At 40.5% G+C, this 14502-nt stretch overlaps 2 protein-coding genes across 2 annotated transcripts in view; one reads left to right on the forward strand and one right to left on the reverse strand.

Annotated features, from left to right (window-relative positions):
- cdh23 (cadherin-related 23) overlaps positions 1 to 14502 on the forward strand; it is a 184809-nt gene that overhangs the window by 55429 nt on the left and 114878 nt on the right. The gene's annotated exons all lie outside the window — the stretch shown is intronic.
- Positions 12715 to 14413, reverse strand: LOC146620240 (uncharacterized). Its single transcript, XM_085369490.1, has 2 exons — positions 14154 to 14413; positions 12715 to 13268 (listed from the first exon to the last, which is right to left on the reverse strand). Exons 1-2 carry the CDS (start codon positions 14411 to 14413, stop codon positions 12998 to 13000), a joined length of 531 nt encoding a protein of 176 aa, XP_085225616.1. The 3' UTR covers positions 12715 to 12997.

The following is a 14502-nucleotide window of genomic DNA, read 5'->3' on the forward strand; positions in this document are numbered from 1 at the left end:
GGTTGCAGAGCTGGCTGATGTGATTTGGCCTGTCCTTGTACCCTTCCCCTGGGATCTACCCATCTGTCTCTCTCTGGCTCTGTGGATTCCTGCAGCATGCTGGGCCTGATTACCTTTACATTTAAACAAACAGCTCCAGCTCTTTGGAGGCAGTCAGCCATGAGCTTTGACAGGGGGTTAGGCAGTTTTGGGAGAAGACTGATAAGGAGATAAATATGTTGTCTTTTCTCCACGGAGAAAATAGCCAACCCATACATACAAACACACGCCATCCACTGGAGGCATTGATTCCCTATCTCATAATCCTCTTACTTTAACCATTACTGCTACCTCAAACCTTTCCCCAAACAAAGTCCTACTTTTAAAATATATTATTTTAAATAGTCACCCAAACTTGAAGCAACATAAGACTTTTCAATTAATACTCCATTATTGAAAATAGTAAACACTAAAATTGAAAAATATCAGCCAAACAAAAAAAGCCCCTCAAAAAGATCTAAATGGAAATTACAGGAACACATCATGAATCCTTGACACTCACACGCTCTCACACACACTGGGAGGCTGTCTTTGCCTTTCAAAAGTGGCCCCTCTCCCTGTCTGCTGGTGTGGAATCATTTTGTTCGGCTGAGTGCTTCTCCAGAAAATCGCAGACGGACCATAGAGTGGAGCGAGAGAGAACAAGAAGGAATAAAAGCAGGTTATAATGTAAGACACTTTTTGGACATCAGTTCCTGTATGGTACACAAAGACTTGCACCACATTACTGCAGCGTATTAGGCCTTACTGACTAGTTTAACAGAGGGGGGTCAAACGATTTAGAGAGGAAAGACTAACTGCCATTAGAAAATGACTGATAACTGTTAGAGAGGCATGCCTATAAAATATTGTCAGTATATACATGGTTAGATGGCTTCAGGTCAGTCTTGAATGTGTTTAATCCAGAGAGTCTGGTGGCTCATGCCAATCCAGCCCATTATTATGTTGATTTAATTTGTCTCCAATTCAGCTTGAAAATGTTTATTTGGGTTGTGATCTGGAGGTCAAAGTGGATAAAGATATGAATTGAAGATAGATAGATAGATAGAAAGAAGGCTTTCAAAACAAGCTACCAGAATGACAAATTCTTGTGGTCAGAGTTTTCAGATAAGTGCTTCTTCTTCATCTTATAATGTACAATAGTGGTTTAGCCCAGTTACTTTCATTGATAAAATTAATTTCGGATCTTGATTTTAAGAGCACAATGTTTTCTCTTCTGCTTTGTAAAGAAGAAGATGACTTAGATTTACAAGTGTGTGAGGGGAAATATTTTTCCTCCTATGGTCACACAGTACAATAAACTGCAGTAACAGAAAAAGAAACTTTACACAGGACTGGTAATTCTGTTGCCCTCAAGTCCTGCATAAGTCTTATACATGTACGACTCTGGGGCTAGTGTTAGGATCATCAGCGTAACTTTGTGCTGAACATTGGGGGGGTGTCAAGATCTCTGTCTAAATAAATAAATAAATCTGGGTAAATTCCTAGATGATTAAACGTGCAACTATTTTGCTGGTAATACCTGAAATGAGTAAGGAAAATCAACAGCCTATTTATGTAACGTAATTCATAATTTTATTGGGGGGGGGGGGGGGGGTTTATATATTAGTTGGGTCTTATTATTGGGGGGGGGGGGGGGGTCATAACCCCCCTAACCTCCCTTGAAATTACGCCCCTGGTTAGGTTACCTTTGAATGACACTCAGGATGGCTGGGAACTCTTTTGGCTCAAACACACAGGTAAAGAAAACAGTCTTGCATTTAAAATCTTTCAAAACTTTAAAACTATTTTAACTTTAAAACTTTAAAACTAATGTATATTTCTGTTCCTAGAGCAGACTTTCACCAGTACCAGCTGGAAGTCTATCCACAAGGAAGCAACTACAGAAAAACATCAATCAATAAAAGATATACAAATAGTATCACAGTTACTCATGTGTAAACGAAGACAACCTGCATTACAGCAAAGTCAATCTTGATTATTAGATTATAGAGACTGTTTGCAGGTGATGAGTTACACCATGAAATAATAATGGTAGCATATTTAGGTAAATTTAATCTCAGCTATTTCGCTCTAAAAGACAGTCAATAGTTGTCCACACTGTAAATAGTTGCACTAAAATCCTTAACAGTTAAAACACCCACATCTTTCTGATGTGTGTTCTCTTAAAGGATCCCACATTTAAACATTCAAAACACTTTGAGAATTGATCCAAAGCAACTGGAAATGTTCTTTTAGACAGATTTCACTTTCTACTTCTACTCGACAAAGCACACTTAGACAAGTACAGGCAGTTGGCTTATCACTGCTAATTCAGTGAATTATGAACAAAGCACACTGGGTGTCTGCACAGTTTCCATCCCTCATGTTCAGAGTTGAGCTCACTAACAGTAATTATACTGCGAGAAAGCATCATACCTGCAATTGGAGTTTGCAGTAGACTCCACGCTGTCACTCACGCATTCAGTCTCTTAGCTCAAACCTGGCTCAAGATAACACTCAATACTCTGGCTGAAATGATGGTATCAGACACGTAAGCTTTACAAGTGGGTCTCCTAAGGTTAGAGGGCTTTATGAGGTGGGTTTCCCATTTCCACCTCAGCCCCAAGTCCAGTCTCCATCGCATTATCACAGGTACATACTACTGCTCACTGCCCCTGGGAAATCACGGGCTATGAAGGAAGCCCTGTCACAACATTTACCATGAGTGGAATTGTAATTACTGACATATTTTTTTATGAGACGGGCTGTTTCATTGGTTTGTAAATGTTACTGCCATGACATACAGTATTTAAACTTGCTATTACCTCCCTTGAGAAGTGGGCTTGTTTTGCTACATGGTTTCATCACCGACCTTATTCACTGAGTTTCTTTGCAATAAATAATGAATGTTAAGCCACAAGCTAGGTTTCCCGAAGCTCGGGATCCTGGACATGTTTCTGGAAACTTACAGGCCACCGTTATAAATATAACACGCAACATAGCCATGAGATAAGTAATGTGGACTTAAGTCATAGTTGAACAAGTATTAGTCACACAAACAGAAATAAGGGTTAAAAATCCCAAAGTTTTAAAGTAAGATGAACCGCACTCTTTTTGGCAGGGTATAAATCATTTTTGTATAATTTTCCTCATTTGCTATCGAAACCTCGCAGATGAAGGACACTTTATCTTGTTTCAATACCAGTGAATTATTGATAAGCTAATTTCAAATGTGAAATATGGTTTTGTGTGTCACCTCTATGATTAATTTAAGTACTCTTGTGATTCACCTGCTTCAGCATCTCTGCCAAAACTGCATACTGTGAAATTATTGCCAGCTCATGGCCTCACCTATTTATATGAGAAAGTCTTACATACTGTATATACCATGTAACTGTGCAGTTCGTGCCTGTATTTTTTCAGGATCTATTTTACTCACTGACCACTTTATTCAGTACACCACTGCTTGTAAGTGCCCATATCTAATCAGGCAGTAACATGGGAGCAGCATATAGGCATCATCAAGTTGAGCTGAAATTCAAACTGAGCATCAGAGTGAGGAAGGTTTGGGGAACTGTCTGGCATGTTAGACAGGCAGGTCAGAAACTGATGATCCACTGAGAATTTCCCACACAGCCATCTTTAGGGTTTACAAAGAATCGTCTGGAAAAAAAAAATATCCAGCAAGTGGCGCTTCTCTGAGCAAAACTAGCCGAACTGTTTTGAGCTGATAGGAAGGCAACAGTAACTCAGATAACAATGAGTTACAACCAAGGTATGCAGTAGAGCATCTTCGAACACAACACACTGAACCTTGAAGCAGTGAAAAATTGTTAAACAGTTAAGAACACCAAAAATGTTAAAAATGTTGCCTGACCTGAAGAGTCTGGATTTTTGCTGTGACCTTTGGATGGCAAACTGGAGGCAATAGAGAAAGAAGACTGTGGGAAAACGAGACACAGTCGAGCAGAATCTAGCTAACGAGACAAAGAGGAAGCAAAAATGAACACAATGCACACAAAGCAAGAGACAAACAAAATAAGACAGGAAGTAACTAAACACCTGACACAGAGATGAAGAAGGAAAAGGAGGAGGAAGAACAAAAAACAAGAAATTGATTATGAACTATAACTATTAGCAGAACCCAGATAACTAATCTTAAAAAAAGTCTGAGAATATAAATACTAAAAACAGAGAACCAAAAAAGGGCTAAAGGGCACTTAAATCTTAATGGACTAAGGAAACTAAAGACTAATATACAATGAAACTCAAATTATAAGCAAAATTTGGAACTAATAACACAACTAGAATAAAGAAAAGACAAAACTCAAAGCACTGAGTCCACGACCCAGGAACCATGACAGTTTACATCTCTCCACCTTGAATCTCTTCCTCACATGTTTCTCTCACATCCTTGTAGAGATTAGCTGAGATGCAAGGAAGGAGCAAAGGAAGCAATGAGAAATGTTAGCATCACACAGCACAGGCACTGTTCTCAGATTGCCCTCTAAATGACTTTAAACAGCTCGCCTAAGTCAGTGTGGACGGCTCCTGTTTACTTGTCTCATATTCTTTGACTAAGCTGTAAAGCACTTTGTGACACCTGCATTAGAGAGGACATTTTTTTGCAAATTTTTTCCACTTTGTGGGAATTCCCGACTGTTTTGTAGCATAGGTTTCAATAAAAATATCATGTTTGAATGCAAAAATGTTGCTTTATTGTACGACAACACTGACTGTTAATTTTAGTAATCAGCATGGCGAGATCTTGTACTGGCTCTAAGGCTACGTTCACACTGCAGGTCTTAATGCTCAATTCCGATTTTTTGATGAAATCCGATTTTTTTTACTGCTCGTTCACACTACAAATAAAATGCGACAGCAAACGCGCTCTAGTGTGAACGCTCAAAGCGGCCCGCATACGCAAAACAAGATGTCACACACAACGCGCTCTGTTTAGACCCAGAGCAACAGTATTGTTTGACTGATGGCCCTTAATATAAAGACTTCGGACTTCACGTTTCCCAATTTTTGCTTTAAGTTATTTTGTTATTTACATAATAATGTAAATAACCTAATAATGATCCTTATTGCTGTTTAAGAGAGGAGCGGTGCTTCAAAGGATAGCTGCAGATTTCTGTCAGAATCTGCAGATTATACAGTACAAATAAAATGTTTACGTTGTCTTCCCCACAGTTTCACTGACATCTACGCTGGATGGCCAGGAAGCGTTCGCGATGTCTTCTCGGGCGCTTCTCTGGCGCTGATAATTGGCTTCAGTCTTGTGTCGGTGACGTAAAAGGTGGATTTAATGCGACTTGACCGTTCAAACAGCAGTCGCTTTCTAAAACATCGGATATGTATCGGATTCAGTACCACATACGAAAGTGACCCAGATCGGATTTGAAAATATCGGATTTGCGCCGTTCACACTGTCATAGCATGATCGGATATGGGTCGCATAGGGTCAAAAAAATCGGATTTGATGCACTTTCGCCTGCAGTGTGAACGTAGCCTTAGTTTCCTGGTAACATAGCAATAGTGCTTTTTATTCTTCTTACCTGGAGAACTGGACCATTAATTTTTAAAAATATGTTTTAAACCGTTAAGTTGTCACACTAACAGGAATCAGCTAATCAGAAACCAAAGCCATGTTTTCTTGGTCAAATCATTTACCCTTTTTTGTAAGGGAACATCTGTCTGCCCTGCAGTTCTGCACTTTCTCCTCATTTGAAATACATTCCCTCACATAGGTCGGAATAATGTCGGGGTAGTGTGACAAGGTGCCACATGTGGGAGGCAGTGATGGAGGGACAGAGGTTGTGCGAGGCAGAAAGTGAAAGGGCGAGCTGAGCTGGTACAATCACATGCCTGCTGGGTTGCAAGCGGAGAGCAGACAGCTGGGGAGGAACTGAAAACCTTCTGAGCAGTGTAGGTGTAATCATGGCTCTATTGTAGTGAACAGTTGGGCCTCTGGCGCTGCGAGCAGCAGGGAGCCGAAACCCAGGCGCTGCCCCTTCAAATCACCATGTCTTTAACATTTCTGACAAAATAAGAACAAAACATTGTACTTAGAAGTCTGTAGGCTGGCCATCGGCTTTACTAGGTTGGATAAAAAAACTTAGCGTGACTTTTATCGTAGTGATAGCATTTTTAACTTACAAGTTACTCGCTTAATCGACGGGTCGCAGATGGATTTTTGGCCGACAGCAGCAGGGCCACACATTTGGAGTAGTTGGACGTTCAGTTAGTTGCTTTCTGTCAATCCATTTGTCTTATTAAGTTGGGTTTTTTTTAAGATATAGTGAATCACATCGTCATACGGTTTGAAATGACAAAGTTTCATATTTGTTCTGGCTTTACTCTGCTAGGATCTAAGGTGACTATATGTCACAATCAACTGTTGAAATTTTTTGCTAAGCCTGATTTATAAATACTAATTATTATAAAATATCCCTTTCATTAAAAAAAAAAGTCGTTACACTTTTCTCAGATATGATGTTTTTTTTAAGGTTTGTTTAAGTTGCATTCAGGTGCTCTACTCAGAAACATTGCAAAAACTGTCATGTTGGGCAAGAGTGTGGTTTATTCAGCTTGTATACCATCATTAAAAAATTTTCACTTACTTCGAAGCTTCTGCCACCCAAACATGTTAAATAAGTAGATAAATAAGCTCCAGCTGACACAGGCCCAATCAATAAAACATTTAAAAGTATTTAAAAGAGCCGCATCTTTTGCTTATCACCACTGATCTCTAGACCATGTGGCTAGAAAAGCTCACACTCAATACACCTGTCTTTTCTGAGCAGTGAAATCAATGCAGTTTCTGTGCTGTTATAAATATCATAGATAAGTAAATCCCAAGCAAATGAAGCACTTAAGAAGGAAGAAGCATGGTGGCGTGAATCCAAAGTAGCATCAAGGGCTTCGGGTTATTTTTACAAGACGAATGAACTTAGACTTCGTCAGAAAATGTATTAAACATATCCAGTATGTGCTAGGAAGAATACTAGAAGAATACTAACTAGCTGTGATGAAACATTGTTTATCTTGTTCAAAAAATACACGCATTATGGCATAAATTCAGGGGCTGATGGAGACCAATCTGCATTTCCTCAGAGAGAGGCAAAGTGCAAAGTATTGGTGCTGTTTTTGCAGTCTTTTGTTTAATGAGCAGCAGCGATATGCTACCAGCTTTAAATGTTTAACTTTATATATTTTACTTGTTTTTCTCCTCTTTAACGAGCGCTGTATTTTCTTCTGCTTTGTAAGAGCCGTGTTTAACTATTTGTCGAATTAATTGAATAAATAATAGAGTAATTTGGAGCTTTTAAGCTCGTCCAATTGAAGAGCATAATTTACCTTTACACAACAGTGTGAATGAATTTGGCTCCATACTGAGAGTGACACACTAATGAATTAACTAAGTGCACTCTTGGACAGAGTCTAATCTCGTTGTAGGGACTGCTCCCTCAAGGACTCCTAGAGGAGACCGCTGACATTTAACCAGTGGAATCCTCACAGGTCCAGCCCTCAGGGGATTCAAGCCCTGTTAAAGTCCGACAGAGAAGCTGCGGCGTGTAGTCCTGGTCCATCCAGCTCTGACTCTCTGCGGCCTCAGAAGTGCCGCTGCCATTAAAAACCGGAAATTTTAAACATGGAGGACTAGTAGTGGAGAAGGCAGGGCAAACACACCGTACGATAAAGCAGAGGCAAAGTTAAAAGCGAATGGGGACCCCCTTCTTTATTAGAAATGTCTCATGGTTGTTAGTGACAGGCCTTCAGTTTGATTTCCTCATCTGTATTCTCTGTCTTCCCCTTCCTTTTATCGCAGTCTGCGTTCTTTCAGTCTCCTTACAACTTGTAGTCTGTTTTTCGTGTCACATTTACGACCTTCTTCATACTTTTGTCTTTGCAGAGTTAAGATGAAACACTGAAATAGTACGTTTTCATTTGCTTTGGAGTAGAACTTACACTGTTTAAGGTTTATTAATTGATATTAATTGGAAATCATTCCTAAGAAATTCTGCTGCCTATGTTAGTCAGAGGACTTCACTGAGCACATCAGAGGTGTTCAGCTAATCTTGGACTGTTCGATTTTTCAGAAACGGTCCCAGCACCGTCCTCTGGGTGTGCATGATAGGATGTGATCTGAAGTATTTTGGTTAAGTGTGTCTTGCATAAGCTATTTATTCTCAAGGATTTGTCTCTGTCCCTGATAAGAATCCTTGGCTACTGCAAACTGTGCACAACATGCTTGATAAGAAAGGTGATGTACCAAGAAATTCACCAGACGTATATTGATATTATATACATTATCTATGACATAGAGTACTCTTCGTCCAGCGCTTTGCCTTTTAAGTGCTGTCTGACAACTGGCATGACTTTCTTTTAGCCACACTTCTACAGCCTAATTGACGTAATGCTGCACAGGCAACTGTCCAGCATCTATCTATCTGTAGAGGATCTCAGAGGTATTACTGAAGTGAGCACTACTTTCTTGGTCACTTGCCTTCCTTCCTTAAACTTTTACTGAGTTGGCTGAAAGGCCAAGTCAGAAATGTGCTTCCTGATTTCTTCCTTTTCACAATGATGCCCACAAAGCTCCTGGGAAGTTTCATCGATGCCGCAGTTTCTCTCACTCTTTCATTGATCGGTGCTGCAGCATAATTGTATTTTGAAATTTTTTGGACTATAGAAATGTAAGGATACTTTTTTTTTGCTCTGTTATTAGGTTAGTAGGTTCTGTAAAATCTATCAAACTGATTACAATAACACAGGTAGCAATTAAAAATGTCTTTTTTTTTTCATTTTAAATATTAGTAGGAGTATTTAGTGGGAGCACTTTTGCATTTGAGGGTTTTTTATGTTCATTTTTTATGCATTTCAGCGTTACTGTGACACAAAATTAGTATTAGCTCTCAGTTAATATTTGAATTGTACCATAAACAGAATGCTCCTCCGTCTCTATCTTTCTATATATCTCTGCTGTATGTTTCTCCTTCTTTCATAAGTAGCAGTTCTCAGAGGGAGAAGAGTGATTCCCACAGTGCACTTCAGATAAGACACAGCAGGGAACTGTCTTCATCCCTCCTCAACCATCTCTCCACTTAACATTCTTCTTCCCAAGGAAATAGCCCCATTTATTCAAAAGCTGCAAAGCACTGTCAAGGCTTATATGCTGGAATATGTGCCGTGACAAACCAATTGGCTTTTGCTCTTTTGAAGATATAGGTAGTGACACATACATGGTTCTCAACTAGCATTCAGTAGTATCCAGTTTAGCTGCCAGTGCTCACCCATTCTTGTGTCCTTGTTGTTTACTGTCTGTCTCATTTATGGAGAAATGATTGCGTAGTCTTATAGGTTAATAAAACCAGAATTATTCACTGCCTTGTATTTTGCGCCTGGTCACTCACATCGACTTCACACGAGTCCAATCAATAGCCCAATAGGAAGGGTACTGTGACCAATTGGAAAGGAGAAAAGTGCTAGTAGAAGACAGTATTGTGTAGTGGCTGCTTAGAGAATATTTCAGGCCGTGGAGCTCTCTTTAGTGTTGGACTGCTGGAATGCAGAGAAATCCATCAAGAGGAGCTGACGATCCAAGGAAACTCTTTAAATAGGTTGCTTTATTGTTTTGCTCTTAGTATTAAAATGCACCGTTTATGCAAACTGAGCAGTTTGACCTTCAGAGACTAAAGGGAAGCAAGAAGATAAGACTGAATAATGTGACTGGTTAATGTTCGCATTCCGTTTTCAGGGAGAGATTCCAAAAAAATCGAATAGCGGCTCAGACGCGAGTTTCACCCTCACGCAGGCGAGCCCGCTAACCTGAGCAGCACCACACTGGCACACTGACACATTCTGCTGAGAGTTGGTCATCTGCACATCCTGGCAAAGCTTTGAACTGTTGTTGCTTGAAGTGCTTTGAATGCTGTGCCTCTGTCAAATCTGAGAGATCAAAACTGGTGCTGGCGTGTGCGCGCGTGTGCGTTTACATATATGAGCGCGTTGCGTTATTTACCGAACCTTGCGGCGTTTGACCCTGGCGGTGTTTATGAGTTATTGTTTCACAGGTTGCTGCGCAAAGAGAGATAGAAGGTGGCATGCTTCAGGGGAAGAAAAGGATACATCAGATCACATTCTTTATCCACACACACACACACACACACACATTTAGATATCATCCTAACACTTTTTCCAAAAAGTGCCACACACACACACACACACATACATGCATTCACCCAACACAACACTTAACCATCAAACTGCCTCCTTGACATCAAAGCAGAATTGATAATGTCGACATCCATTCCACACACACACACACACACGTTACATGCAACAGTATTTAATTAATTCACCTAGAGTTTGATTGCGTATATTTTCATCCAATTAATTTGTTGCTGTGCTCGGGTGTCGCGCTGCAGGCTGTGGGGTACCTTTAGAGGTGTTTCCAATTTCCTCCTAAGCAGACAACTTGACAAACATATTAAATATATCAGAGAAATGCAGCTTAGATGTTTATTCAAATGCAGTTATTGTTGTGGGGGAGTGGATTAGTAACTCTGTTCCTTCACTCGGCAATTGTCAGCCAGGTTACACTCAAAGTGATGCAGCAGAGCTTCTCAGGGACCCAAAAAGAGAGAGCAGAGCATGGAAAGTGACTGAAAGCTGTCAGCTCTGGTTGTTGTTCTCAATTTTTAAAAATTAGTTTTTATTTTCATTTTTTTCTAACAAGAAATAGATTTTCTGCTCTTCCTTTTTCGCTCTTATTGCCACAGTGTCGTTCCCTGTAGTCAGAGCAACTGCACTAAAAGAAATATAATGTTAACCCGAGGCCTCCGATTACATCTGAGCATTCACAACTTTCAGACCTACTTTAAAAAAAAAAAAAAAAGTAAATTATATTAATTTTCACTACATAAATCTGAGAAACGATCCGGGACCCCGTCTGCATACATTACACAACACAGCGAGGATTCCAGGGGTAAAAAACTTGCTCTGTTACTCTCGTTGACATTTGTTGCTCTCCTTACGGTGTGTTCACACCGAACGCGATGGACGCGAATAGAGCGTCAGGTTTACATGTAAAGTCAATGGAAAGGCGCGATGACGCGCGATTGCGGGTCTCGCGAAAATTCGGAAGCAGATTTGCGTCGCGAAAACGCCGAAACGCGCGTCAGTGTAGCGCGTCTGGCGCGTTTGACTCGCGAATAAAACCACGCGCGTGAGTTTTTGTGTTGCATTTTGTGTATACGCGCGTTTCGCGTCTACCGCTCGAGTTGGAAAAATCTGAACTCCAGCGTCAAATCGCGCCGCGACAACCAATCAGGAGCCTGGTGACGTGGCTGTTACCTAGGTCAAAGGGGCAGATCCAGCCAAAGCCTTTCATACTTCAATGGAGGGGAAGGCTAATCAATGCGGTAGCAAACAACTCGGAGCTGTACAACACCAGCTGCTTTCAGTACCGAGACAGGAATAAAAAGGACCGAGCTTGGAGGAAGATATGTGAAGAGATCGGGCAACCTGGTAAGTTCATTCATTTCTCTTTTGAAAGTTTTCACTGACCCGGGGAAGCCGCACAAAAGCTAGCAAGCCACCGCTATTTTCCCACTGACGTACAAATACCGTTCTGCTTTTATGCATGTTATCATTTAGGAATATATTTTATTGTTTATTAATAAACAGCACACAGTGGTCCCGCTGTTCATCCGTCACTGCTTTGCTTTTTCGCTGATTTTTTATTGCACAGTACAGCATTGCATTCTGCAGCCTGATTGACAAATCTCCTGCGCTTGCCAAATTTATCACGTTTGGTTTTGATAACCATCGCGTCCAATAGAAAAAACAGCACAAAAACACCCATAACTATGAGCCTCATTCGGAAATACACACCTGCACCGTGAGGGAAAAAGGCGCACGAAAGTGGCGGGCAGATGAAGACAAACCGCGGCATAATAATACTTTTACGTTTTGCAATCTACAAAGGTTTGCACTTTGAGAATCAATTGTGAGAACTGTGACCAGGGGCTAGTTATTCTGAGAACCCCTGCAATAAATGAGGGACCACTGTCTACTCTACGATTATTATATCCAACCTGTTAACATTTAATACTGTATTGATAGAACCAACTGATTCTGCAGCAGAGCATCCCCAGTCCCTGAGCTCCTGCTGCTGCACCCACAGATATGTACAGCAAGCACTGATACCTTTTTAGTCGGTGGGATTCCCTTGTGATCACCTTTACTAAATATCTACAACCAATCTGATTATATCCTGTTATTGTTTTTTTTTTTTTTTTCAATGTTGAAATTAAAATCTAGTAGCAGCCTTCTCATTTCTTTGTGTTTTGTGCTGTTTTACAGGCCCACAGAGGAGGACGGCTCCGAGGCAGATGAGGGACGGGTCCCAGGACGGTCCATCGGCGGTGGAGCTGGCCATCCTGGAGTCCCTGAAGAGGCCACACCAGTCTCCAATGGAGCATTTCCTCCTCAGCCTTGTTCCTGCTCTGGAGAGCAGCTGGTCCTTTTTATTCCTGTCTCTCTGTAAATTCTTATATTTTATATATTTATGTTTAATGTTTTTCTGTTTGAGACTTTTAATATTATTTCAAATAAATGTTTATAATGACTAATGTCTCAGTTCTACTACACAGCAAATGTTGGCACACGACTTGACACATGTAGAATTTATTTCATATTATACTAATGACAAAATATACTGATACAGTGGGATGCAGAAGTTTGGGCAACCTTGTTAATAGACATTATTTTCCTGTATAAATTGTTGGTTGTTACAATAAAAAATGTCAGTTAAATATCATACAGGAGACACACACAGTGATATTTGAGAAGTGAAAAGAAGTTTACTGGATTTACAGAAAGTGTGCAATAATTGTTTAAACAAAATCAAGCAGGTGCATCAATTTGGGCACCACAAAAAAGAAATGAAATGAATATTTAGTGTATATCAATGTGTGTGTCTCCTATATGATATATGGGGTGCCTTTGTCTGGATGTGCTTCCCATCCAGAGCTGCACAGCACAGAGGAAAGTTCCAGCGCTCCTGGAATCCCTCTGTGATGGACCGCCAGTCTCCAGGTGAAGGCACAGCCATGAAGTCGTCCACTAGACAGTCCCAGATGGACGTCGCTGCCTGGGGGGTGATCTGGCTCACCGTGGACACACCGACTCTGAAACTGAACGCGATGGTCCTGAAGGAGTCCCCGGTGACAAGGAACCTGGACAAAATTGTTCAAAATCAGTATTATGTGTACTGCAGTTACAAAATACATTATTCAAATTCCAAAATACTTTTGTGATGTCAGATATAAATCACAAAACTTAAATCTTACATAAAACATTTTGTAATTATAAGGATAATTACAAAATGTATATTAGATAATATCTAAAACAGTTGTTTTGTTTTAACTTTAACATATCATAATTTGATTGGTAGCAACTTTCACAACTACAGTGAGCCAATCACTCATAATTCCTAAACATGTCAATCAGGTAGCAATGAAGTAAAACATTAATAGAAATAAAGAGTTGTATGTTGACATGTAGCCCTTTCCTTGCTTAAATCATTAATATTTTTGAAAAATTAATCTGTGATAAGACAGCTTATCAAGACAGAACCATGTAACTAGAGATGAATCAAACTGTTCACAGTTTTATCTAACTCTGTTTTAATAAAGGCTGTGACCCCTGCTATAGAGTCTGACAGCTGCAGGGATTATATACAAATATTCAACTATCCCAGAATTAAACCAGGTCTAAATAAAAAGGAGTGAGTATCACTACAAGGTTAACTCAGTGGTCCTAATGCTACAGTTTGATATCAGCAAACACCGAGCGCATACATTGATGTGACACCACAGCCATGCTATCATGCAAACACTGATAACAGCATAAATCGAATTAAATCGGGACTTGATGAGACCTTCTGAGTATCACTAGAAATATTATAAAGAGTCGTCTCTGTACCACAGTTTGCTTTCAGTAAACACCGACAGCATTCACTGTTAGCATAGCACATCCATGTTAGCAGTGTATAACTGGATGGATTAGCATATTAGCACAGGTATCAATAAAGGACTACCGTATTAAATAGTTTTACTAACCTCAGGCAGACGGACAGGCGCTCTGCAGGTGGGATTGAGCGTCTGTAGTTGGTGTTTAAGCGGGCGATGCTGGGACCGACGAGGGAAAGCAGGTCCTCAAACTGGCCGACGGTGATAGCGCTGGAATCGGCCGTCATCCAGGCGCAGCTCCTGGAGCAAGTGGTGAAACTCACCAAACTGCTCATGCCTCTGGAGGACCTGATGGACCCAGGTACGGCGAGGACGTCTGTTACGCTGCTGCTCTGCTCTCCACAGTACATAGAGAAGGGAGACTCTCTCTTCAAGTGCTAGCTCGATAGCTGCCATCTTGCAAAGATACCGGTCTGGCACAACTCCCTCCCACATTCCT

Source organism: Diplotaxodon limnothrissa, linkage group LG13 (assembly GCF_057381915.1).
Source record: "Diplotaxodon limnothrissa isolate DT_005_m linkage group LG13, D_limnothrissa_male_GT1.1, whole genome shotgun sequence".
In the NCBI taxonomy this organism is placed as follows: domain Eukaryota; kingdom Metazoa; phylum Chordata; class Actinopteri; order Cichliformes; family Cichlidae; genus Diplotaxodon; species Diplotaxodon limnothrissa.

Coding starts and splice junctions, on each gene's coding strand:
- LOC146620240 (XM_085369490.1), bottom strand. CDS start 14,413: ATGTACTGTGGAGAGCAGAGCAGCAGCGTAACAGACGTCCTCGCCGTA. Junction 13,269..14,153: donor CGCCTGTCCGTCTGCCTGAG/GTTAGTAAAACT, acceptor AATTTTGTCCAG/GTTCCTTGTCACCGGGGACT.